The 25799-nt window shown below is 41.4% G+C and overlaps 3 protein-coding genes across 14 annotated transcripts in view; 1 reads left to right on the top strand and 2 right to left on the bottom strand.

The window, feature by feature from the left end:
- Nucleotides 1–8179, bottom strand: part of SLC25A17 (solute carrier family 25 member 17) — a 52112-nt gene extending 43933 nt beyond the window's left edge. The window contains exon 1 of the mRNA XM_050806009.1: nt 7970–8179. Coding sequence (XP_050661966.1) covers nt 7970–8023 — 54 coding nt within the window. The 5' untranslated portion in view covers nt 8024–8179. The remainder of the gene's footprint in view (nt 1–7969) is intronic.
- LOC126963577 (E3 ubiquitin-protein ligase RBX1) overlaps nt 1–25799 on the top strand; it is a 598764-nt gene that overhangs the window by 428389 nt on the left and 144576 nt on the right. The gene's annotated exons all lie outside the window — the stretch shown is intronic.
- Nucleotides 13535–25799, bottom strand: part of ST13 (ST13 Hsp70 interacting protein) — a 285343-nt gene continuing 273078 nt past the window's right edge. Inside the window, exons 7-13 of one of the 2 annotated variants that reach the window (XM_050806005.1) lie at nt 24933–25017; nt 24692–24802; nt 21697–21799; nt 19976–20092; nt 18456–18504; nt 16011–16144; nt 13535–15586 (exon numbers count right to left, since the gene is read on the bottom strand). In XM_050806005.1, the coding sequence (XP_050661962.1) occupies nt 15458–15586; nt 16011–16144; nt 18456–18504; nt 19976–20092; nt 21697–21799; nt 24692–24802; nt 24933–25017 (728 nt within the window). In that variant the 3' untranslated portion in view covers nt 13535–15457. The remainder of the gene's footprint in view (nt 15587–16010; nt 16145–18455; nt 18505–19975; nt 20093–21696; nt 21800–24691; nt 24803–24932; nt 25018–25799) is intronic. The other variant, XM_050806004.1, reaches the window with a different exon arrangement.

Raw genomic sequence — 25799 nt, 5'->3', positions numbered from 1 at the left:
TTTGTCTCAAAATAAATAAATAAATAAAAATTAAAAAAAAAAATTTTAAAAACCACCTAAGATGTTTTCTGTGGTTTGAGCTAATAAAATTCTAAAGATTAAAAGTCACTTACTGTGGTTTTCATATTGAAAAATGTTATTCACCTTATCAGAGTTAATGTAAGTCTTTTCCCTGACGTAACAATCAAGCTAACTCACATACGTACACGGACAGGCAAGTTACACAAATGGCCTCATGGATGACACTCTCGAGTGTTTAATGGAAAGACTGTGGGCTTTGGGATAAAATCTAGGTTCAGGTCCCAAGAATAGTATATATTATCTAAGTAACTTCAAATCTCTATGTCATAATTTCCTCATTTGTAATTTTGAGACCAGTATCTGTCAAGGTTGCTATGAGAAGTTAGAATCAAATTATGGAAAGTAGCTGGGCGCGGAGGCTCACGCCTGCAATTCCAGCATTTTGGGAGGCTGAAGTGGGTGGATCACTTGAGGTCAGGAGTTCAAGACCAGCCTGGCCAACATGGTGAAACCTCATCCCTACTAAAAATACAAAAATGAGCCAGGAGTGGTGGCACACACCTGTAGTCCTAGGTACTCTGGAGGCTGAGGCAGGAGAATCACTTGAACCCAGGAGGCAGAGGTTGCAGTGAGGCAAGATCATACCACTGCACTCCAGCCTGGGTGACAGAGTGAAACTCTGTATTTAAACAAAAACAAAACACAAAACAAAAAAACACATCTCTACTAAAAATACAAAAAAAAAATTGCCAGGCGCGGTGGCTCAAGCCTGTAATCCCAGCACTTTGGGAGGCCGAGACGGGCGGATCACAAGGTCAGGAGATCGAGACCATCCTGGCTGACACGGTGAAACCCCGTCTCTACTAAAAAATACAAAAAACTAGCTGGGCGAGGTGGCGGGCGCCTGTAATCCCAGCTACTCGGGAGGCTGAGGCAGGAGAATGGCGTGAACCCGGGAGGCGGAGCTTGCAGTGAGCTGAGATCCGGCCACTGCACTCCAGCCTGGGCGGCAGAGCGAGACTCCGTCTCAAAAAAAAAAAAAAAAAAAAAAAAAAAAAAAAAAAAAAAAAAAAAAAAATTAGCCGGGCGTGGTGACAGGCGCCTGTAGTCCCAGCTACTCAGGAGGCTGAGGCAGGAGAATGGTGTGAACCTGGGAGGCGGAGCTTGCAGTGAGCCGAGATCACGCCACTGCACTCCAGCCCGGGCAACAGAGACAGACTCCATCTCAAAAAAAAAAAAAAAAAATTATGGAAAGCATCTAGCATCATACCAGGCACACAGTCGGCACTCAACAATTGCTGGTTTCTACATGTCGTTTATAGCTGTAGCATCTGTTAGTACTAGAAGCCAGTGTTAATTTTAGGTCCCTAAAATGAGTAATGTCTTCTCAAGTTCCTTCCAAAAGAGCGATTGCTGTTTAGTAAAAAATAAACACCAACTGCTCTTTCAGAAGGAGCTTCAGAAAGGTAGAAGGGTCAACAGTATCGAATACTTACAAAGAACTGGAATCAATTAAGAATGCAAAAACAGTCAGGAGATGTACAGAGCACTCTTGACATAAGTAACTCCATCTTAGAAAAAGACTCCAACTTACATTTTAAAAAGCACTTTGACAACAGGGACCAGATGTTTTTCCACATAAAGACACAACCAAGCATACTCTTCCACTATCAGTCCTCACCAGAAGACTCCATGACCATAAAAAGAACAGGACTGAAAATACTCAAAATGGTCTTCTTAACAGACACTGTCTTGCTGTCACTTGTTATAAATGCCTGATATCACGCCAGGCGCGGTGGCTCACGCCTATAATCCCAGCACTTTGGGAGGCCGAGGCAGGCGGATCACGAGGTCAGGAGATCGAGACCATCCTGGCTAACATGGTGAAACCCCGTCTCTGCTAAAAATACAAAAAATTAGCCGGTTGTGATGGCAGGCGCCTGTAGTCCCAGCTACCCGGAGGCTGAGGCAAGAGAATGGCGTGAACCCGGGAGGCGGAGCTTGCAGTGAGCCGAGATCTGGCCGCTGCACTCCAGCCTGGGCAACAAAGCGAGACTCTGTTTCAAAAAAAAAAAAAAAAAAAAAAAAAAGCCCGCTATCTGTGTCTGAAGGCTCTGCCTACATCAAGGATTCTTTCCTACAAGACCAACACACCGCCATGACGAGACCAGGATACTTGTCTATATCGCTCTCCCTGGACTGGTTAGGTAACCCTTTTTCCTTATCCTTTTCTCTTGATGTTCAATGTTACTTTGTTGCAGAATGTTTAATCTACAACATTTATATATTAATTAGGTATACTATTATGTATGATTTACAATATTGACTGACTAGTGAATAAGAAGTACTAAAAAAAAAAATTGCCTCCCTGAGAACTCCATGTAACTTGTGACTTCTGTAACTGAAATAACACAGTAAAAGTCTGACATTGTGAAAAGACACAAACATGTGTGTACCTGGTTATCCCTGACCTTACACCATTCACAATAGTAGATTAAGCTGTCAAGAAGTCAGAGTTGATCTTTGGAAGAGCAGTTCCAGTGGTCAAAGTAGGATGAGGAAAGGCAGTACATGTGAAAAAAAATACATATTTATATATTTACAAATATATAATATATATAAAATATTAAAATATATATTATATATAATATAAAATATATATATATATATTTTGAGATGGAGTCTTGCTCTGTCGCCCAGGCTGGAGTGCAGTGGTGCGATCTCAGCTCACTACAAGCTCAAAACCTCCCGGGTTCATGCCATTCTCCTGCCTCAGCCTCCCGAGTAGCTGGGACTACAGGTGCCCGCTACCATGCCCGGCTAATTTTTTGTATTTTTAGTAGGGATGGGGTTTCACCGTGTTAGTCAGGATGGTCCCGATCTCCTGATCTCATGATCTGCCCGCCTCGGCCTCCCAAAGTGCTGGGATTACAGGCATGAGCCACCGCGCCCGGCCCAGGATATTCTTTAAATAAGCTTAGCCTAAAGGGAAGGAGAACAGGCAGAGGCTGAAGAAGCTGCCAGATTCCAGATCAGATTGGTATAGTTTTCTGATGAGACAGGCCTGACCATGTTTGCAGGCTGAACAGAAGCAGACACTAGGTTAAAGCTACAGCAAAGAGGTGAAAGATTACTGGAGCAAGGTCCTAGAAGAAAACTGGCAGTGGGGTGGAAGGGAGGACCAAGATCGAAGGTAGCAGACACTGAATATGTCTGTTTTTCCTCTGAGACCAGCAGAATGTAGAAAACTATACAACTGGCCGGGCGCGGTGGCTCAAGCCTGTAATCCCAGCACTTTGGGAGGCCGAGACGGGCGGATCACGAGGTCAGGAGATCGAGACCATCCTGGCGAACACGGTGAAACCCCGTCTCTACTAAAAAATACAAAAAAAAAAAAACTAGCCGGGCGAGGCGGCGGGCGCCTGTAGTCCCAGCTACTCGGGAGGCTGAGGCAGGAGAATGGCATGAACCCGGGGGGCGGAGCTTGCAGTGAGCTGAGATCCGGCCACTGCACTCTAGCCCGGGCGACAGAGCCAGACTCCGTCTCAAAAAAAAAAAAAAAAAAAAAGAAAACTATACAACTGTAATTAGAAAAAAATGAAAAAACTCATCCCAAGTAGGTTCTATTTTATCTAGAGAGTAAAAGGTAATCTACAACAAGTGAAGGGAATAGGTGGAGATGGCCATGAGGCAAGAGAACATTTCAATTCCCTTAAATTTCTAAAACTGGGTATAGTGCTGTATTTGCAAGAATAGACTTGAGACAGAAATGAATAATTATGGTTTTACTACAATGTTCCATTAAGGTAGATGCTCCACAAACATAATCACATTTACTTCTCACAAGAACCCAGTTAAGTGAGGCGTTGTTATTGTCCCTGTTATATAGTTCGGTTAAAGATAACACTCATAGTTAAGCTTTACTACAGAACTTTTTTTTCAGCTATTATGCCATATTTGCTTCTTAAAAAAATTAAGTTATAGAATACTATGTATGACGATATAATTTCATTAATCCTTTTTGATTCAGGCATAAACAAACAAAGTTAGAAAAGCAATTCCAGGCCAGATGGAGTGGCTCACGCCTGTAATCCCAGCACTTTGGGAGGCCAAGGCGGGCGGATCACCTGCGGTCGGGAGCTTGAGACCAGCCTGACCAACATGGAGAAACCCCGTCTCTACTAAAAACACAAAATTAGCCGGGTGTGGTGGCGCCTGCCTGCAGTCATAGCTACTGGGCGACAGGCTGAGGCAGGAGAATTGCTTGAACCCAGGAGGCGGAGATTGTGGTGAACCGAGATCGCATCATTGCACTCCAGCCTGGGCAACAAGAGTGAAACTCCATATCAAAAACAAAAAAAAAAAAAAAAAAAAAAAAAAAAAAAAATGAGAAAAACAGGCAACAAGTGAAAAAAAGAAATATCTTTATAGATTAAATAGAAATATATTACCACTATTGCCAGTCACTCTCTACAGCAGGAGTCAGAAAACTATGGCCTATGGGCCAAATCCAATCTACCACCTGTTTTTGAAAACAGGATTTTAGGCCGGGTGCGGTGGCTCACGCCTGTAATCCCAGCACTTTGGGAGGCCGAGGCAGGCGGATCACAAGGTCAGGAGATCGAGACCACGGTGAAACCCCGTCTCTACTAAAAATACAAAAAATTAGCCGGGCGCGGTTGTGGGCGCCTGTAGTCCCAGCTACTTGGGAGGCTGAGGCAGGAGAATGGCGTGAACCCGGGAGGCGGAGCTTGCAGTGAGCCGAGATCGCGCCACTGCACTCCAGCCTGGGCGACAGAGCGAGACTCTGTCTCAAAAAAAAAAAAAAAAGAAAACAGGATTTTATTGGAACACAGCTCTGTCCATTCATTTACTGTCTACAGCTGATTTCACACGACCATGGCAATGTTGGGTAGCTATGACAACTGTACGCAAAGCCTAAAATATTTCCCATCTGCTCTCTTTAAAAAGTTTGCCAACCTCTATGTTCTTTTATAGCACTTAACTGTATCTAAAATTATTCTACTTATTTTTTATTTATTAATTTATTTTTTATTAATTAATTTTTTTTGAGACCGAGTCTTGCTCTTGTCTCCCAGGCTGGCGTGCAATGGCACAATTTTGGATCACTGCAACCTCCGCCTCCCGGGTTCAAGTGATTCTCCTGCTTCAGTCTCCCGAGTAGCTGGGATTACAGGTGTCCACCACCATGCCTGGCTAAGTTTTATATTTTTAGTAGAGACGGGGTTTCACCATGTTAGACAGGCTGGTCTCGAACTCCTGACCTCAGGTGATCCGCCCACCTCAGCCTCCCAAAGTGCTGGGATTACAGGCGTGAGCCACCGTGCCCGGCCTATTCGTTTATTGTCTGACTCCCCTACTGGAATGCACAGTCCATGAAGAAAAAGACCTTCTCTACTATATTCCTAGCACCTAGAACAGTGTGTGGCACATAGAATGCACTCAGTAAAGGTATTTAATGAACAATATTTATTGCAAGAAGGAAAAGAAAAACATTTCCCATCTCCCCACTTTCTTCTCTTAGATGCACTCCAACTATTTACCCCACCACTCCACCAAAACTGGTCTTCTCAATTAACCACTGGATTTCTCAACATGATAAATTCTCAGTTATTTCTCAGTCCTTGCCTTACTCGACCCCTCAGCAGCATCAGACCCAGCTGGTCTACATCCTTCCCGGGAAACTTTCTTCACGTGGCTTTCACTCTTAGTTCTTAGCTTCCCTCCTACCGTACTGATCCATCTTTCCTTTGTCTCCTTTGCTAGTGCAATCTTATTTTCCCGGCCTCTTAATGGTTAGCCTGCTCCAAGACTCAGTCATTCAGATTCTTCTGTCAGTCCATACTCACATCCTTAGTAAGCTCATCCAGTCTCACGACTACTCTTAGGCATTTCAAACTCCTCCAAAACCAAAGCCAAAGCCAAATCTATCTTTTCCCCCAAAACCTTTTCCTTCACAGCCTCTGCCATCCCAGTAAATAACACCATCCCTCCAGTTACTGAAGCCAAAAGCTCTTGGAGTCAACCAACCCTCATTTTATAAATATATTCCAGGTCAATGACCACTTCAACCATGTCTGCTACCACCCTGATCCAAGTCACCATCATCTCTCGCCTGATAATTAATTGTCCCCTGTTCCCTTACATTCTACTCTCAACACAGCAGCCAGGGTGATCACATTTAAAGGTAAATCAGCAAGTTCAACAGCTAGCCAGAGCGAAAGTCTCACACAATTTCGTCCCCTGAAAACTATTTGCCTCTTTGTTCCCTCCACTCCAGACATCCAGGCCTCCATGCCCATCTTAAAGCAAGTCACACAAGTGTCCATCTCGGCCTTCATACTGGCTGAAAGGCTCTTCTGGCTGAACTGAATGAACCAGGCTTCCTGAATTAGGCATTTTCATGAAATGCTATGTCGCTTAATTCTCTAAACTTTGTGAGGTAGGTATCACTTCCCCCACTTTACACATCAGGAAAGTGAGGTTTACAGGGCATCTAGCTAACAAATGATGGAGTTAGGGTTCAATCCAGGTTAGTCTACACAGAACATGAGCTCTCTTTTTTTTTTTTTTTTTGAGACAGAGTCTCGCTCTGTCGCCCAGGCTGGAGTGCAATGGCGCGATCTCGGCTCACTGCAAGCTCCGCCTCCCGGGTTCACGCCATTCTCCTGCCTCAGCCTCCCGAGTAGCTGGGACTACAGGCGCCCGCCGCCTCGCCCGGCTAATTTTTTGCATTTTTAGTAGAGACGGGGTTTCACCGTGTTAGCCAGGATGGTCTCGATCTCCTGACCTCGTGATCCGCCCGCCTCGGTCTCCCAAAGTGCTGGGATTACAGGCGTGAGCCACCGCGCCCGGCCAGAACATGAGCTCTCAGTGAAGTTTCTGGAGGCTAAACAGAGGATTCAGTGATGTTCCTCTGAAGTCACAGTGATTTTAACAGCTAAAGGTGTATGCTAACTGGTGCAGGATATGAGAAAAGGCAGTCAAAGAGATAAAACAACCACAAGAGGAGTCACCCAAGCCACAAGTGGAAAGTTTTAAGGAAAAGCGGGGAGAGGGGAAGTGTCAAGTGGAACCTAGACGCCAGAAGCCCAAGAATCAAGCGTATACCTCATAACAAACCACACTCGTGGTAGACAGGAACCCAGATCTTGATTTAGAAAGAAACAAAAAAAAGGCAGGCACAATGGCTCATGCCAGCACTTTGGGACGCCAAAGAGATTCGTTTGAGGCCAGGAATTCGCGACCAGCCTGGGCAACATTGCCAGACCCAAAAAAAAAAAAAAAAAAAAATGTAGCCGGGTGTGGTGGCTCACACCTGTAGTCCCAGCTACTCAGGAGGCTGAGGTGGGCGTATCGCTGGAGCCCGGGAGATCCAGGCTGCAGTGAGCCGTGATCGTGCCACTGCACTCCAGCCTGGGCAACAGAGCGAGACCCTGTCCGGGGAAAGAAAGAAAAAACAACTATCTTCTCTTGCCAATAATGCTGCCCAGAGCTATCCTACTAGGTATTGCCACTTGCCCGCGGCAAGCGTGAAGACAGGCTGTAGGGAAGCATGTGACTAAGCAACACGGCTTCACACCTACGTTCTCCTCCGGGTCAGTGAAGCAAAGTGTGTGAGTGTGCGGTGGTGGACTGATCTTAAATTTCCCAAGGCAAAGATGTGGACCCTGATTGTGCACGTGTGACCACGGCTCTCTACCCCACAGTCTCTAGGAGACCAGGACGTGGCGGAGTCTCGGCCCTTAGCCCGAATTCCTCCAACAACTTTCCGCCTATGGCCCATTCCTCTCTGCCCCACAGTCACGACAGGGGACCCCAACCCACACTACCTCCCTCTCAGACCCATCCCCCAGGCATATCCCGGGACTGGCCGCCGAGAAGCCTTACAACCAGTTAAGGCCCGGGCGTGAAGACCCCGTCTCACCACGGCTCCGGCCACGGCGTGGACTAGGCTTTCGTAGGACAACACAGAGGCCATTGGTGCAGCTCCTCGAAGACCCAGCCACACTTTTCCCACAGATGCCGCAGCCAGTGGAGTTAGGAAAGGAGCGCCGGAGCCTGGGGCGTGAAAGTCGCAAGCTCCACCCTCTCAAACCCGCCCGCCTGCCTTAGAACCACTTCCGGGTCGCGGGGTGGGAACGAGGGCCTAAGAACGCCCCTGAGTGCTGATTGGCCCCTATGGGCGCGGGGCGGGACAGCGAGGTGTTCGCGCGGGCCGGGCTCCAAGGCGCAGGGCGGCCTGATACCAGGTACCCGGCTCCCAGCTCCCGGGTCTCAAGACGTTCTCTCGTGTTCCCGGGCCCTGACCAGTCCTTCCATCTCAGAAATCTTAATGGCCCTCTTTTACTCTGGTGACAAAGATGGGGAAACTCAATGAAACTCCAGTCTCCTTGTTTCTCTGCGCCTGAGCTCTTTTCTATTCTGAGTCACATTTTGGCCAAGAGGAAAACAGCTTAATTGTGGACTTGGAAACTTCTCCCTCCCGAAAAACCCTTGAGTGTGGTAGGAAGAGATATTGAGCTCAGGAGACCAAGATACCAGACGCGAGTGGGAGCCTCCCCCTAGTTGGCAACTATGGAAGTCATTTAACCTCTTGGGTTTCCAACTTTGTGAAATGACAATGTACTAGTACCAACAATCCCCGTTTGCTGTGAAGATTATGAAAGCCAGTTTATGTAGCAGTATTTCATAAAATACTGAAGGAAAAAATTTTTTTTCCATGTTGCAAAGTGAGTAACAAAATTACATAGCACTAAAGAAGCCACATTCAGCTTTAACCTGTCATACTGTGAGATTCTGCTTCAGGATGCTCCTCAGGGACTCTTTCATGAGACACCATCACCACTTGTCTGTACCATGTTTCCTTTTAGAATACCCTTGTGATAACTCCTGAGTGCTGACTACATGCCAGGGTTAGTGTTTTATGCCCAACGTCACACTTAATCCCTAGGAGAGGGTCCTAACAAAGTTTAACTCGGCCGTTTTCACAAAATTTCCAGAAGATACTGCTTCCAGGAAAATTCCCATCACGCCATAGAATCATGACGTGAACGTGCAGGACCAAAAGTGAAGCGAAGATGATTTGGGGCTGGGCGCAGCGGCTCAGGCCTGTAATCCTAGCACTTTGGGAGGCTGTGGCGGGCAGATCACTTGAGGTCAGAAGTTTGAGACCAGCCTGGCCCATATGGCAAAACCTTGTCTCTATTAAATATAGAAAAAATTAGCCGGACATGGTGGCACGTGCCTTGTAGAAATTGCAAAGTAGAAACTGCAGCTACTAGGGAGGCTGAGGCAGGAGAATCGCTTGAACCCAGGAGGCAAAGGTTGCAGTGAGCCAAGACTGCGCCACGGCACTCCAGCCTGGGACAAAGCAAGACTCCTAAAAAAAAAAAAAAAAAAAAAAAAGAGGATTTTGTCACGGGAACGTAGCCAGAAACTGGTTGGTTGTAAAACTTGAGAACTCAGTTCTCACTGACTCCTGATCAAATTGGGAGCTTGCTGTCAAGAATACACTAGATTATGCATCATAGTTATGAAAACATTAATACTTCGTTTTGATGTTTTTATATCTTAGCTACCAAACACATTTTGATCAGTTTGTTTTTTTTTTTAAACCTGAGACAGGGTTTCCCATCTCGAACTCCTGGGCTCAAGTGATCCACCTGCCTCAGCCACCCAAAGTGCTGCTATTACAGGCATGAGCCACTGTACTGGGCCTTGCAACTTTTTTTTTTTTGAGATGGAGTTTCACTCTTGTGGCCCAGGAAGGAGTGCAATGGCGCAATCTCGGCTCACTGCAACCACCACCTCCGAGGTTCAAGTGATTTTCCTACCTCAGCCTCCCGAGTAGCCGGGATTATAGGCACGCGCTACCACGCCCAGCTAATTTTCGTATTTTTAGTAGAGACGAGGTTTCATCATGTTGGTCAGGATGGTCTCAATTTCTTGACCTCGTGATCTGCCCGCCTCGGCCTCCCAAAGTGCTGGGATTACAGGTATGAGCCATCGCCCCCGCCCGGCCTGATCAACTAAAGACTGACATACTGAGAACAGTAGTCACTTTTTTTTTTTTTGAGACAGAGTATCCCTCTGTCGTCCACGCTGGAGTGCAGTGACGTGACCTCGACTCACCTTAGCCTCCATCTCCCGGGTTCAAGTGATTCTCCTGCCTCAGCCTCCCAAGTAGCTGGGACTACAGATGCACGCCCCCATACCTGGCTCATTTCTGTATTTTTAGTAGAGAAAGGGTTTCACCATGTTGGCCAGGCTGGTCTCGAACTCCTGACCTCAGGTGATCCACGCATCTCAGCCTCCCATAGTGCTGGAATTACAGGTATGAGCCACTGCACCCAGCCAGTGTCATTTTCACATAATCAGAGTATGCACTGAAAAATGTAGACATTGCATAGCTACCTCAGTTATTAAATGGAACTATGAAGTTGTGACGTTTGAGGCATAATTTTATTCATATATATATGTTTTTTTTTTTGAGACAGTTTCGCTCTTGTCGCCCAGGCTGGAGTGCAGTGGTGCAACTTCAGCTCACTGAAACCTCTGCCTCCCAAGTAGCTGTGACTATAGGCATGCACCACCACCCCCAGCTAATTTTTGTATTTTTTTGTAGAGACGGGGTTTCACCATGTTCGCCAGGCTGGTCTCGAACTCCTGACCTCAAGTGATCCACCCTGCCTTGGCCTCCCAAAGTGTTGGGATTACAGGCATGAGCCACTGTGCCCAGCTGAGACATAATTCTAAAAAATTATAACTTAGTTGAGCACAGTGGCTCACGTCTGTAATCCCAGTACTTTGGGAGGCCAAGGCAGGAGGATTATTTGAAACCAGGAGTTCCAGACCAGCCTGGACAACAAAGTTAAGACCTCATTGCTGTTAAAAACAAAAACAGATGGTCATGGTGGTGCATGCCTGCAGTCACATTTACTTGGGAGGCTGAGGTAGGAGGATTGCTTGAGCCCAGGTCAGGGCTGTAGTGAGCTGTGATCACATCACAGCACTCCAGTGTGGGCGACAGAGAAAGATTGTTTCAAAAAACCTAAGGACTGTAATTTTTGGCTGCTTTTTTCATTCTAAACAAATATCCACTTGTGTGTCCAATTTGTTGTTCATAATTACATTCTTTTCCTTAAAGAGGGTCCTGTGAATTATATAAGCATCATATCCCTTGACACTACATAAAGTATATAAAAAATTTGGGGCCATTCTGTAAACACCCATGCTATAAGAATTAAAGGAACCTAGCTAGTACTTGCCATTTCATGTATGTTGCTTTTACACTGGCTTAAGTATGGTCAGGTTACTTACCCTGCAATCTAAAAATGTCCCAGTGATGTGTGTGAGTGAACTACTTAATTATGTATAAGAGTCCTAGATTTTCAGAGCACCATAGACATTTCTATTAGTTCTACTTACCTCCTGGCTTCTTAGAGCCGTAATTTTAAAATCAGGATTTCACCAAACATAATTTTTAGTTTACTGCTAAACAACTTTATAGAAAACCATAAACTTCCACTTCCACCAGCACTATACAAAAGGTCTCACGGAAAAACTGCCAACTTGACGGGCATACTATTTACATTTGCTTTTTAAAGCTCAACAGTTATTCACTGTTGTTGCCTATTTACCTTAGGCTATTTTCCTCCCCAAACTGCATGAGCTCTATTAAGTACATTATATACTGGTTGTAAATACTGGCACATAATGACCTTTTTAGAATTACTGTGCTGTAATTCTTTTACTTATTCTTGCCCTTATTTGGGGGCTTGTCATGTACTTCAATTATGCTGTGTCCCTTACTATTAGGAAGAAACCCCCTGGATGTATACATCAGCACAAGTGTGTGACATTCCTTATTTAACCAACCTTATTCAAATGTACATTTTAGTTGTTTTCAGTTCCTTAAACAATTCTGCAAGAATCAACCTTGTACGCAGGCAGCACAGTATAGAGTTTGGGAGGAAGCCCTTTGAAGCCACAAACCTCTGTATTCAAGAATTTCAGCTTTACAAATAATCAGCTGTGTTATCCTGGGCAATTTACTTATTAAGTGCTTCAGTTTCCTTATCTATAAAATTGTAAAGTGGTGCTAACAGTATCTACCCTTATGGTCATTATCAGAATTGATCCAATACTTGCAAACGGTTAACAGGGTTTGGCACAAACACTACTTACCTGTGCCTACTCAAGTGCATTCATTTTAGTCATGAGCAAATCTCTGAAATTGTTTCTCCTTTATCTTATCATACTAGTATTTCCTAGTATGGTAGACTGCTAGGTGTCACCCCAAGTCTTTCCTGTTTCTACTGTAAGTTTTTTCTTGAGCACGTGACCACACAGTTATGGATGACAGACTGGCTTTCGCTGCAGCTAAACATAGCCTCGACACACAAACTGACCAATGGGATATTAGAAGTAATAAAATGTTAACTTCATATATTAGCTTCAGTATCTCAGCATGTTTCCCAGACCCCCCTTCTCCTATTTCCTCAATTGGAGGATGAGCACCAGAGCAAGCAACTTTGGACCTAGAAATGGAAGCTACCTTCTATGTATGGCAGAATGCCTGCCTCTGAACAGCTACTCAAAATAAAGTACCTGTTTTTTAGGGGTTCTTGTTTGCAGCACTTAATAGTCTGCAGCCTAATATACCTAGTAAATAACTTGAGTACCAGAGACATAAATAGTACATATGCTACAAAAAGGCAGGGGCGGGGGGTGGGGGAATTAATATCTAGTTTTTGTTTTTTGAGGCAGTGTTTTACGATCTCAGCTCACTGCAACCTCCGCCTCCCAGGTTCAAGTGATTCTCCTGCCTCAGCCTCCCGAGTAGCTGGGATTACAGGTGCCCAACACCATGCCTGGCTAAATTTTGTGTTTTTTTTTTTTTGAGACAGAGTCTTGCTATGTCACCCAGGCTGGAGTGCAGTGGCACAATCTCGGCTCACTGCAAGCTCTGCTTCCTGGGTTCATGCCCTTCTCCTGCCTCAGCCTCCCAAGAAGCTGGGACTACAGGCGCCCACCACCACGCCTGGCTAGTTTTTTTTGTATTTTTTAGTAGAGACAGGGTTTCACCATATTGGCCAGGATGGTCTTGATCTCTTGACCTCGTGATCTGCCCACCTTGGCCTCCCAAAGTGCTGGGATTACAGGAGTGAGCCACCACACCCAGCAATTTTTGTATTTTTTAGTAGAGACAGGATTTCGCCATGTTGGCCAGGCTGGTCTCAAACTCCTGATCTGCCTGCCTCGGCCTCCCAAAGTGTTGGTATTACAGGCGTGAGCCACCGCACCCGCCCAATATCCAGTTTGAAACCGTATTTTTTAACATAGCTAGAAACATAACTATATTTTTAAGCAGAAAAAAACTTCCTTCTGATAGCATCATTAGTACAAGAAAACATTTCTAGTTTAGAATATTGAGTTGAAAATTAAGAATGTAATTATGGAATTTAAAAATCTAAAAGCACAGGACACATTTTCAGAAGAGGAATTTTACTTTTACCCACTTATGGTAATATTTGCAATATTAGAATATAATTAGGTTAAATAAATCAAATAAGGAATCCAGAAGAAACTGTTCTTCAGTTAAGCCAAGTACGCACTGGCAATTTTGAGAAAGGAGAACTCTACACGTTAAGAAAAAGAACACACAACCTCAAATGCAAGTTTATATGGTGAGTGTTTTTAAAGGATTTAAGCAGCATGCTCCACAGCATAATAGCTTTTTCTCATTTATGTAACAGATGCATTTCTGTCTGCTTGTGTACAGCAAAGGGTTAGAACCTGAATAAACTTATTTATGATTTTAGAAATGTACTCCATAGAATTTACTTCACTGCTCCTACCACTGATTCTTCAAATAAGCAAAATACAGAAGGTCTTATCCCTTGAAAATGTTTTTAAACACTAGCACTTTAAATTGAAACACTGGTAGAAACGTAGCAATGTCAGGTACAATGCCTATACTTAGTCTTATTTAAAATAAGAATTGAATGCACAACAGAAAATTTATCATTTTCTTTATCATCGGAGGGGAGGGAAAGAAAGCAAGCAGAGGTGGGGGTATGGTTACACTATTTAAGAGCTGAATACAAAGACAATGAGTCTTTCATAGTCTCAACAACTCCACAATGAATAACTGTGGATTATCTCATTTATAATTCACATTGGATCAAAAAAATTGGTTCCCCTCTGTGTATATCAACTTAATTCAAACCATATTATCTTCAGAATATAAAGATGAATACTACAAGATAAACTCTAACTGCAATAAGTATTTTCTAAGTAGAAGACCAAACACCAAAGGGAATCCCTCTTTCCAATGTCTTCTGATATGGCAAGATTTTGCCAGAACGGAAGTCTAACACTTAAATAAGCATTCTCTTGGCCAAGTAAGAAACTACAGTTGTTGTGGGTATTACCCTACAATTACCATATGTATTACATATTAAATTAAACTCAGCATTAAATATGCTTGTATAATTATGCTGTTAATGATGATAGCAGTGATGATGCTGGTGGAAAAAGCCTGTCTTTAGCCCAAGAAAAGTAAGGGAGAAAAACATAACAAGCAGAAAACAAACACAGAGTTGGGCAATTTTTGACTAGGAAAGAGAATTTTAAGCGTAAAAATATAAAAAGAAAAGTACTCCCTTATTTCCCTTATGTGGAAATAATATGAAACACTTATTAGATATACTGGACAAAAAGAGAACTCCAACTCTACTGCAGCATTACAAAAAAAATCATCCCTTCACCACAGTGTAAGATTTAAGGGCAACCTGCCCAAGGATGCATGTTATATAAAACACAGCAAGATTGCTGCTGCCCTGCTAAGTACTTCCAATCCCTACCCACGTCCTACTGAAATACGGTGGTCCCAATTAGTTTTATTGAAATAAATCTTTAAAGAAAAAGATAAAGCATTTAAAAAGACAAGTCAAAATGCATCAGGAACCACATATCCAACACAAATTTTATCCTCAAATGAGTTATGTTTGCCTCGCACTAGTAACTTTTATTTCACTCAAATTAGAGCAATAATCTTCCATACATATCTTCCCTGCCCAATTCAAAGAAAAAAAATCCAAAATGATTAGTAAAGAAAAATATAAGAATTAACAGACCCTTAAATTTGTTTTAAATATTTTGAATATTTAAAAAGTGTTTAAAGTTTGTAATTCCTAGTAGGAAAACATTATCTGAATGAATACCCTAATGGCAAACCACTGTAAAATGCTTCAGCTGAATTTGGGGGAGAGGGGTAGGGATTATCTTCAAAGCACCCCAGCTCTCTTGATGAGAAGGTCAGAGGTACACTGGTTTGTATTATTGCGACATCCATAAGGTGATCTAGGTTGCTTTTCCTTCAGCAAGGGCTTTATTTATCAGAAGGGCATTACGCTTGACCTCCAAATTTGGCTGACAATTTACTGATGAGATTCATAACCTTTGGGTTGCTCTGGTATTTTGACATATTTGCTGGGTTCTGAGCCACATCCTGGAAGGCCACCATAACTTCTGGATCCTGAAAACAAAGGGTTTGTTAGTATTTAAAAAGTATCCTACTGGGTCAATAAGTTTATTATCCTAAATTCCATCTCTTATTTAGACCTATAATTTGGTCATAGTTAAATGGCGTTTAGACAAGTGCTTGAAGTATCAAAATCAAGCTGAATTATGTCATTTGAACTATATGATGAAAAAAGCACAATTGTGATACAAAGAAAAGGACAACTGGATATAATTGCCAATCATTACTAAGTATTTCCTAGTTTTAAAAATTTAATTTACTCACTCTGCATAAAGAACATAAATGTCACTCCTGCATAATTAGCTATTTGGTAACTGTGATAAATAAAAAATAGCTACAAGAGTAACCTTTGTCTCCACACAGAATTATGAAATAATTGCCTTAATGATACAAAGTCCAAAGTTCTTCCAAGTCTTACCTGCATGGCTGCAAGAACCTCTGGATCACTAAGAATTTCATTGAGTCCAGGCATTCCAGCCATTCCAGGCATGGCCCCTCCCATTCCAGGCATTCCTCCGGGAAAACTACCAGGCATTGCCCCAGGAAAGCCACCTGTAATAAAAAATGAAGAGACACTAATCATACTCCCAAATATTCTGTCACAGTACTTCATCCACAAAAAGCACAGGTTCAACGAATAAGGGTGCCACTAAGCATGAAGTAGTCTGAAGAGTCTGAAAATTCTAATCAGACTGACACAAGACACAAGTTATAGCTTCTAATTATCTCTTAAAAAACAAGGCTGTGGGCCGGGCGCGGTGGCTCAAGCCTGTAATCCCAGCACTCTGGGAGGCCGAGGCAGGCGGATCACGAGGTCAGGAGATCGAGACCATCCTGGCTAACACGGTGAAACCCCGTCTCTACTAAAAAAAAATACAAAAAACTAGCCGGGCGAGGTGGCGGGCGCCTGTAGTCCCAGCTATTCGGGAGGCTGAGGCAGGAGAATGGCGTAAACCTGGGAGGCGGAGCTTGCAGTGAGCTGAGATCCGGCCACTGCACTCCAGCCTGGGTGACAGAGCGAGACTCCGTCTCAAAAACAAACAAACAAACAAACAAACAAAAAAAACAAGGCTGTAAATCTCACTTTGCTACCTCCTGGATCAGCATTTTTCTAGTAATAACAGTTTTTTATTTTTGTTTGTCTTAAGACAGAGTCCTGTTCTGTCACCCAGGCTACAGTGCACTGGTGCCATCTTGGCTGACTGCAACCTCTGCCTCCCGGGTTTAAGCAATTCTCCTGCCTCAGTCTCCCAAGTAGATGAGACTACAGGCACGCACCACTACACCTAAGTTTTGTATTTTTAGTAGAGACGGGGTTTCATCACGTTGGCCGGGCCACTCTCGAACTCCTGACCCCAGGTGATCTGCCTGCTTCAACCTCCCAAAGTGCTGGGATTACCAGTGTGAGCCACTGTGCTCAGCAACTGTTTTCTAGTAATAACACTGTTAAAAAAAAGACTAATTTCACCTTAAAAACAAAGAGTCATCTAACAGTTCCTTAGATTATAGTCATTTTGATCATCTTTCAACTTTCCATTCTTGAATATTTGTCTGTTTCAATTTAAAATTGATTCATATGAGTTTAGGTTTTTGTTTCAATTATACTCATCTAGCACAGATCTTCCTTCAGTTAAGGACTACTTTAAAGGCTTGTTTATCTGTTGATTTTTCATTTCCATCTCCAATAAAATAAAAATTATCTGAAAGTTAAACTGGAAACCTGCATTTTAAACAAGAAATCCTGGTGCTTCTTTACAGAGAATAATGCTCCAGCAAAAAGGATTTTATCCTCCCAGTATAATTTGTTAGATTATAAACCCAAATAATCTACTCTGTTCTTCAATATCACAAACCTGTATGTCTACTGGAGATACTCTAAAATTATAATTAATAATATAGAGAAAGATAACAATGTATTCTACAAAGGGTCACTGTAAGTAAAGCCATTTTAAAGAAGGAAACACATGATAAAGTCATTTCTACCTGCCTCAACAGTAATTAAAACATGGCCATTAATAACTAACAACCACAGATGAAGAAATCTAAGGGGACCATAAAACAACTTCTAGCTTCTCTTGCTGTCCCTACTTACCCCAATGCTTTGAAAAATTAGTGCCTACCCATAACACAATTACTGACCCAAGGCTTGTCAATCTAAATAAAATGTACATAACAGAAAATTATCTCTAGTACTAGCCCAACATTAGCAGTCACTTTCCAAAACAAAGGTATCTGACAATAAGATTATTTATATTTTAAATAGGAAGTAAACTATGAGCTAAATTTAATTTCTTGCTTTTTCTTCAAACATCAGGTCATCCTCAGTATTTGTTCTAGGTTTGAATTCTGTTGCTGTGCACTAGATTTTCTAGTCTCAGATCATGCAGCTAAGTTCTAACCAGTGACATATAAGCATAAATAGCCTCTAAAAACTTTCCTTAAGAGAAAGCTAGTTACCATTGAACAACTGGAGACAGCTGTTTAAAAAACAAAAAATTAAGTCTTGTCCTAGTCTTTATATAAATTTCACACTGTCGTAATCAGGAAGTACTCAATAAATCTTCTGCGTGCCTTTTCCATCTCTTCTATCTCCGTGTTAGTCCTGTCCTCTGGTATTCAAAGATTTGCCTCACTAGCAATTTCTGATCACATTTGAAAGAAAAAGAATAATATGCTATTTTTACACTGGACTCAAAACATCATTTTTATGCCTAATAATTCCATCACTTCTTTTACCTAAGTTCTTCATGAATATCACTGTATAAGAGAACAAAATTAGAACATCACGTTATAATAAATATTGAGTATTATATTAGAATATCACTGTATAATAGAACAAATTTCAACTTTTCTTTAAATATACCTGGAAAAGAGCCATACTGAGCTCCTGACTGTCGTCTGGCTTCTTCCTCCTTTGACACAAAAGGAAATAAATTATATAATAAAAGAAGAAATAAGTGCTGTCCATTCAACTTGTCCATGCAAGACCATGAAAAAATTGTAAAATAACCTAGTAGATGGCAATACTGAACTAAAGGATATACCCCATACCCCCTTCCAACATTTTTTCCAACTGGATTCTCAGTGGGCATTATTCTCTGTAATAATTTCAAGTGTTTTACTTCTACTCTGGAAACAAACCTGGAAAACAATTTACAGTATTAATATGAAAACTCTAAATTCATCCTGGTTTTAAAACACCTACAGGGAAGGACGTGGCTAGATTACCAAGACTACCATGACTTTCGTTTCCTAGGTACATCTTTTCCATACTCTCCCTACATAATACAAATGTAGATTTATTGATTTGTTTTTGCTGCTTTTTAAAAGAGAAAATGAACGAAAAATAAATTTCCCTCACATGTAGTTATAAAATTATCAAGGAGATATATTGCTTTTAAATATCAAGGAGATAAATTACTTTTACAGATTATAAACTATAACCTTAAAATCAAGTATTGATGCTTAATATCAAATGGACAAAAAATTAGAAATGAGTTATATAATACAGCCTTATGTTCCTTCATTCAACGTTAAAAATGAGTAGATGAATTATTGTTATTTTTTAAAGAGACAGCATCACACGATGTTGCCCAGGCTAGTCTCGAACTCCTGGGCTCAAGTGAACCTCCCACCTCAGCCTCCCAAACAGCTGGGACTACAGGCACTTGCCACCTTACCCTGCTAGAATCAATTGTAAATAGCAACGCATCCACTGTTGGAAGAGAGGAGGAATCATAAATTGAATTAATCTGGCCAAGCATCCTCAAAAGATCAAACAATAATACTGCCACGTTTCAATTACCTGACCTGGAAAAACTCCTGATTTTATAAAAACACAAACAAGAATATAAAATGGTGAAATAAAAGCTCACTGAAGAATTTAAGACTAAAAATAGGCCGGGCGCGGTGGCTCACGCCTGTAATCCCAGCAGTTTGGGAGGCCGAGGCGGGCGGATCACAAGGTCAGGAGATCGAGACCGCGGTGAAACCCCGTCTCTACTAAAAATACAAAAAATTAGCCGGGCGCGGTGGCGGGCGCCTGTAGTCCCAGCTACTCAGGAGGCTGAGGCAGGAGAATGGCGTAAACCCAGGAGGCGGAGCTTGCAGTGAGCCGAGATCGCACCACTGCACTCTAGCCTGGGCGACAGAGCGAGACTCCGTCTCAAAAAGAAAACAAAAAACAAAAAACAAAAAAAAAAAGACTAAAAATGCCCCCAAAATTAGACACAGTGAAAGGAGACTCCTTATACATAATATCATTACTCTATAGAACTGTAGCCAGCATTAAATAAAAGAGCCAGCAATTAGAATTTTAGTGTCCTAAAACCTCTATATAATTTGCTGTATTTTCCTTTCATGGCTTTGCTATAGGAAATTTACCCTCTGGGCTCTCTCATGCTCTTCTCGAGCCTTTTTAACTCGTTCTATTCTTTCTTTGATCTCTCGCTCTTCACGTTTTCGCTCATACTTTCTCCGATGTTCCGCAATTTTCTGTGCCTAGAAAAAAGAGCCATAGCAAAATAAGCCTGCTCCAAAAGCTGAATAACATCAACACAAATATTTTTTGTGGAGTGATGTTTAATTCAACATGCAGTTCAGAAAAATGACAGATTTGTCTTGTAGAAAAAGACCTAACACAAGCTCAGGCTTTAACAAAACCAACCTCAACTGCACGAGGCACTGTAAAACAGAGTAAAAGGGCCTGGGATTTGAAGTTAGAAATGTTACAATCTCAAACAATTAAGCTCAAAGATTAACAAATAGGTTTCTAAGTGCATGACAATTCTTGCCTGCTAGTTTCTACCAGATACAGTGTTTAGGTTTCAGAAGGACAGCTGAGATCAGTGGAAAGAGTATCATTACGGATGTCAACCCTGGGAAGGCAAAGACTGGGAACACATACACCAAGTATATGTCACAGTATATTTAAGCTTCTGTATCCATAAAATAGGAGAGAAAGAAATATTTAGTCTTATCAAATTGCTATAGGGATTAAGAGGGGAAAATGTAAATATGTGTACCAGACACTAGTTAGTAGTATCAAATAAATGCTCTGGATCTGTTATTTCCTCAGAGAATAAAGTAAATTTAAGAGATTCATATTCAACTGTCACTTTAGCTTGTTTATACTTTGCTGACAAAGTTACAACTTTGCCCTATTTTAAGAAGAAAACAGAAAACCAAATGAACTCTCTGGCAGTAAATAATTAAATTCAATACAATTTCCACTATCTTAAAATCTCAGAGTAAATTCCTGACAGTTGAACTTCCCACAGAATGAAAGATTTACCATGTAAACACATTAATATTATCTTAACCAACAATTTCAGAGAAAAATCATCCTTAAAAGCTGGAATGTTCTACCTTTGGGATTCAATATTATTATTTTTTAAAGATTGAAACTTCTTTGTTTTATTAAGATAGCTTCGCTCTGTCACCCAGGCTGGAGTGCAGTGGCCTGATCTTAGCTCACTGCAACCTTCCACCTCCCAGGTTCAAGTGATTCTCCTGCCTCAGCCTCCCAAGTAGCTGGGATTACAGGCGCGTGCCACCACACCCGGCTAATTTTTTGTGTTTAGGAGACACAGGGTTTCACTATGTTGGCCAGGCTGGTCTTGAACTTCTGACCTCATGATCCACCCGCCTTGGCCTCCCAAAGTGTTGGGATTACAGGCGTGAGGCACTGCGCCCGGCCGGAAGACTGAAACTTCTTAACTTCCACAAGCCTTCTTGCTTTATAAAGTGGCTGTATACACCTATGATATCTAAGGACACATCAGATTCAATCTTGGATAATGCTAATTATAGATTTTCTATTTGTTTCCTTGTTGTAAACCTGATACCCTCTTTTCTAATTTTCTGGTTATAATTCCACTGCAAGCTTCCAAAGTAACAGAGTTTGCTCTAATAATGCATGAGAAATGAAAGCATGAAAACCTAATGAGATCTCCAGAGTTGAGCACAAACTTCAGCAATTACAGATTATATCTTCCGATAGTTTCTATTTGCCTATTTTTCAGATGAATTACAGCTGTCAGGGGCTAAGCACTTGAGCGATGGAGTATTAAACTAATGACTTTCCTTTCTCTACTTTAACATACCCTAGGTTGAACTTCTTTCAGCATTGCACTAGCATCTTCATCATAATCCAATTTACAGGCAAGGGCAAGATCATGGGCTGCTTCTTCCCAGTGGCCTAGAAGTCTGAAACAGATTTACACTCATTTTAGGAGCCTTTTATACATATTCACCTATGTGGCATGGTATCTTTTTTTTCCTTAAAAAAAAAAAAAAGATTGTTCTAAAACAGGCTTAAGTTAAATATTAACTATAAACTTTCACCAACCAATTCAGTTACTATATCCCACTTTAGTTAACTCTATAAAAACATTTAAATTTCCTCTATTTAAAGCTGATCTCCTACTAAAAGCTAAAAAACAAAATTTTTCTTAATTCAGAGTATCATAAAATTTTCTAAAAAGTATATAGAGCAGTAACTTTCAACTCACCCAAACCAGGACTAACATAATGTGTTAGCTTTTAGCTACCTTCTATGTAAGACAGAAGAGAAAATAATACACGTGTACAGGCTTTATGAAAAACACAGAAAAGGTAAGCCAGAAACTACAGATTGGTGGGGGTAGGTGAGAATGGGGTACAGGAGACAGCAACGGAAATTGACAATTCTCTGGGTATACCTTTTAACTCAGGTGTAACTCTTCAAACATTTAAATGCTTTACATACTCAAAAAATAAAATCAGAAAAATGGAAATAAAGCAAATCCTAAACCTCAATACAAACAAATAAGCTGTGTGGCTGGGTGCGGTGGCTCATGTCTGTAATCCCAGCACTTTGGGAAGCTGAGGCGGACAGATCGCGAGGTCAGGAGATCAAGACCATCGTGGCTAACATGGTGAAACCTTGTCTCTACTAAAAATACAAAAAATTAGCCAGCCGTGGTGGCAGACACCTGCAGTCCTTGCTACTTGGAAAGCTGAGGCAGGAGAATGGCATGAACCCGGGAGGCGGAGCTTGCAGTGAGCCAAGATCACACCACTGCACTCTATCCTGGGTGACAGAGGAAGACTCCATCTCAAAAAAAAAAAAACAGAAATAAGCTATGGCTAGGCGCAATGGCTCATGCCTGTTATCCTAGCACTCTGGGAGGCTGAGGCTGGTGAATCACCTGAGGTCAGGAGTTCAAGACCAGCCTGGCCAACGTGGCAAAACCCCATCTCTAAAATAAAAAATTTGCCAGACATGGTAGTGCACACCTGTAATCCCAGCTACTAGCGAGGCTGAGGCAGGAGAACCGCTTGAGCCCGGGGCGGGGTGAAGGGGGTGCAGTGAGCCGAGATTGCACCACTTTACTCCAGCCAGGGTGAAAAAGCAAAACTCCTCAAAACAAAAAACAAAAAACTGTGTATTTTATTAACAACATAAGCTACACAGAAAAAACAAATTCAAGTAACTTTTCATACCGTTATCTTGACTGTGTATTTCAAGTGGGATATATATTCTAAGAATAAGAACATCCTTGGGTCATGCCTGTAATCCTAATGTTTTGGGAGGGAAAGGAGGGCAGATCACTTGAGGCCAGGAGTTTGAGAATATCCTGGCCAATGGGCTAAACCCCCTTTCTACCAAAAATACAAAACATTAGCTGGGCATGGTGGGGCATGACTGTAAGTAATCCCAGCTACTCAGGAGGCTGGCTGAGGCAGGAGAATCACTTGAACCTGGGAGGCGAAAGTTGCAGTGAGCCAAGATTGCACCACTGCACTCCAGCCTGGGTGACAGAGTGAGACTCTGTCTAAAAACAAAAGACAAAGCAAAACAAAAACTTCCAAAAAAACCTTCAAACTTTACTTAGGGCATATACTGTTTTTAAGGTATTATAATTCTGAAACAGTTTTATGTATATCATAGCACTGTAGTAAGTAAATGTAAAACTAGGACAAAAATTTTTACCACGTTAAGTGTCAAAAATACAAACTAAAAGGTAAAACAAAACATTTGTTAAATTTTAATAGAAAATATCAGTATAAACTCATAATTTCAAGCATTTTTTCCTTAAATTCATGATTTTTAAAATGTCTTTTTCTAGCTGTTCACTGAAATGACAGTACATACCAGAAGCAATGAACACGCATAGTGATCAAATCTTAGTTTCCACTATAATGAACCATGATTTCCCACAGAAATGGCTTATTTTCAGTCTGAGACAAGCAAAGCACAAGATGAGCCAACGCTGTCTTGTATTAGAAGGGAAAGAAATACTTGGACTAATGGGATTTCAAAAGGGATCAACAGCAATGCATGCGCTTTTCCTGTGCTGACACAGCATTAATAAATTTTATTTCAACTTTTAATGTTTATCTTTAATGCGTCATAAAATCCACTAGAGCTACTCTGAGTCAGCTAATACAGTTGTCCTAAACATATCCATCTTTACTTCCATCCACATTTGAGGTATAAGACCTTTCAACCCATGTAACATGTGAAAGTCACTGAACGCTTCATCCCCAAGATACAAATATTCGTAAGTTTTGCTGCAAGGTATAATTACTAATCTGGGTTAAATTCTCCTCTTTATGCCCCCCCTCCTTTTCCTAATTTTTCAGGTGGCCTAGCAGTGACTGAAGTAGTTTCAGGCTGGCATACTCCTTCTTCTATAATACATTGGTAATTCAATGCTAACTTACAGAGTCTGAAAGTAAGAGAAAATTTGTAAGGACACTGATAAAAGATCATTCTTTCTTTTCCTGGAATTAATTTTAAGGAAAAATCCTTACCTTATATTTGGCCATATGTAGTCAAAAACTGGTAAAAGTAGCTTCATTTGAATGAAAAAAATGAAAAGAATTTTTATTTTATTTCTTCCTTTCTATATTCTCACTTTTTTAAAAAATTTCCTTTTTTTCTTTTGCCTTTTAAGCAGCTGTCTACAAGCTATCTCATTTCTTGACACTAAGTACATACTAATTTGAAAATTAAGTCATTAGGAACTTCTGTATTTTTGTTTAAACAAAGCATCTTAAAACATCAGATTTAAATGTAAAGAGTTCTGAAAATAATTAAATTCAATTATTTACCTGTGTGCTTTCCCTCGCCACTTGTAAGGCTGAGCTGAATCAGGATTTATCTCAATGGCTCTGTCACAGTCTCGGATAGCAGCATTTGGCTTCTGTAATTTGACGAAGACACTGAAAAATAAGTGTTATTAAAAAGTATTCATTTCAGTAAAACTTTTGGGATCAACACAGAAGCAACTCTATTTAAACAAATGTGCAGAAATTATTCGCCAGGGGATGCTTTTCTGTTTAGAGTTCTCACCTGGCCCTCTTGGCATACAAAATGGCCAAGCGAGGATTCAGCTTGATGGCATCTGTGAATAAGTCAATGGCTTTCTGGAGTTCACCTAAAGTGAAACAAAAGTTATCGAAATATTGAGAGGATAAAAATATTAATAAAAAGTTTTTATCTCTTATCCAGTTAAGTCTTCTACATTTTTCTTTTCATCAAGTAAAAATAAAAAAGACACCTAAGTTATACAAAAACTGGCTCTTGAAAGCAAATCTTAGCACATCTATACTGTAACTCATGAGGTAAGGCAATTTCTGGGTACATAAGCCCCTAACTAACAATAGAATAGCACATTCTTAGTATGACTCATATTGATTATGTTTAAGAAAACAGTAGCCGGGCGCGGTGGTTCACACCTGTAATCCCAGCACTTCGGCAGGCCAAAGTGGGCGGATCGCGAAGTCCAGAAATTGAGACCACCCTGGCTAACACAGTGAAACCCTGTCTCTACTTAAAAATACAAAAAATTAGCTGGGCGTGTGGGTGGGTGCCTGTAGTGCCAGCTACTCGGGAGGCTGAGGCAGGAGAACTGCGTGAACCTGGGAGGCGGAGCTTGCAGTGAGCCGAGATTGCACCACTGCACTTCAGCCTGGGCGACAGAGCGTGACTCCATCTCAAAATATAATAATAATAAAAATAAAGTAAAAAGATAAAATCAATTTAAAGGATAAATTAATTTTATTCCATTGATTTTCTTTTATCCATTAAATTAAAAAGATAAAATTAAGTTTAGGAAAAGGAACCCATGCTAACTTCACAGGGCTGATTTTAAAAGAAAACAACAATATGCTCATTATTTGAATTCAAAGAAATGGTATAAAAGTTCAAGAAAACTAG

This window comes from Macaca thibetana, chromosome 10 (genome assembly GCF_024542745.1).
Source record: "Macaca thibetana thibetana isolate TM-01 chromosome 10, ASM2454274v1, whole genome shotgun sequence".
In the NCBI taxonomy this organism is placed as follows: Eukaryota; Metazoa; Chordata; class Mammalia; order Primates; family Cercopithecidae; genus Macaca; species Macaca thibetana.
This window is presented reverse-complemented; position numbering and strand designations above follow the sequence as displayed.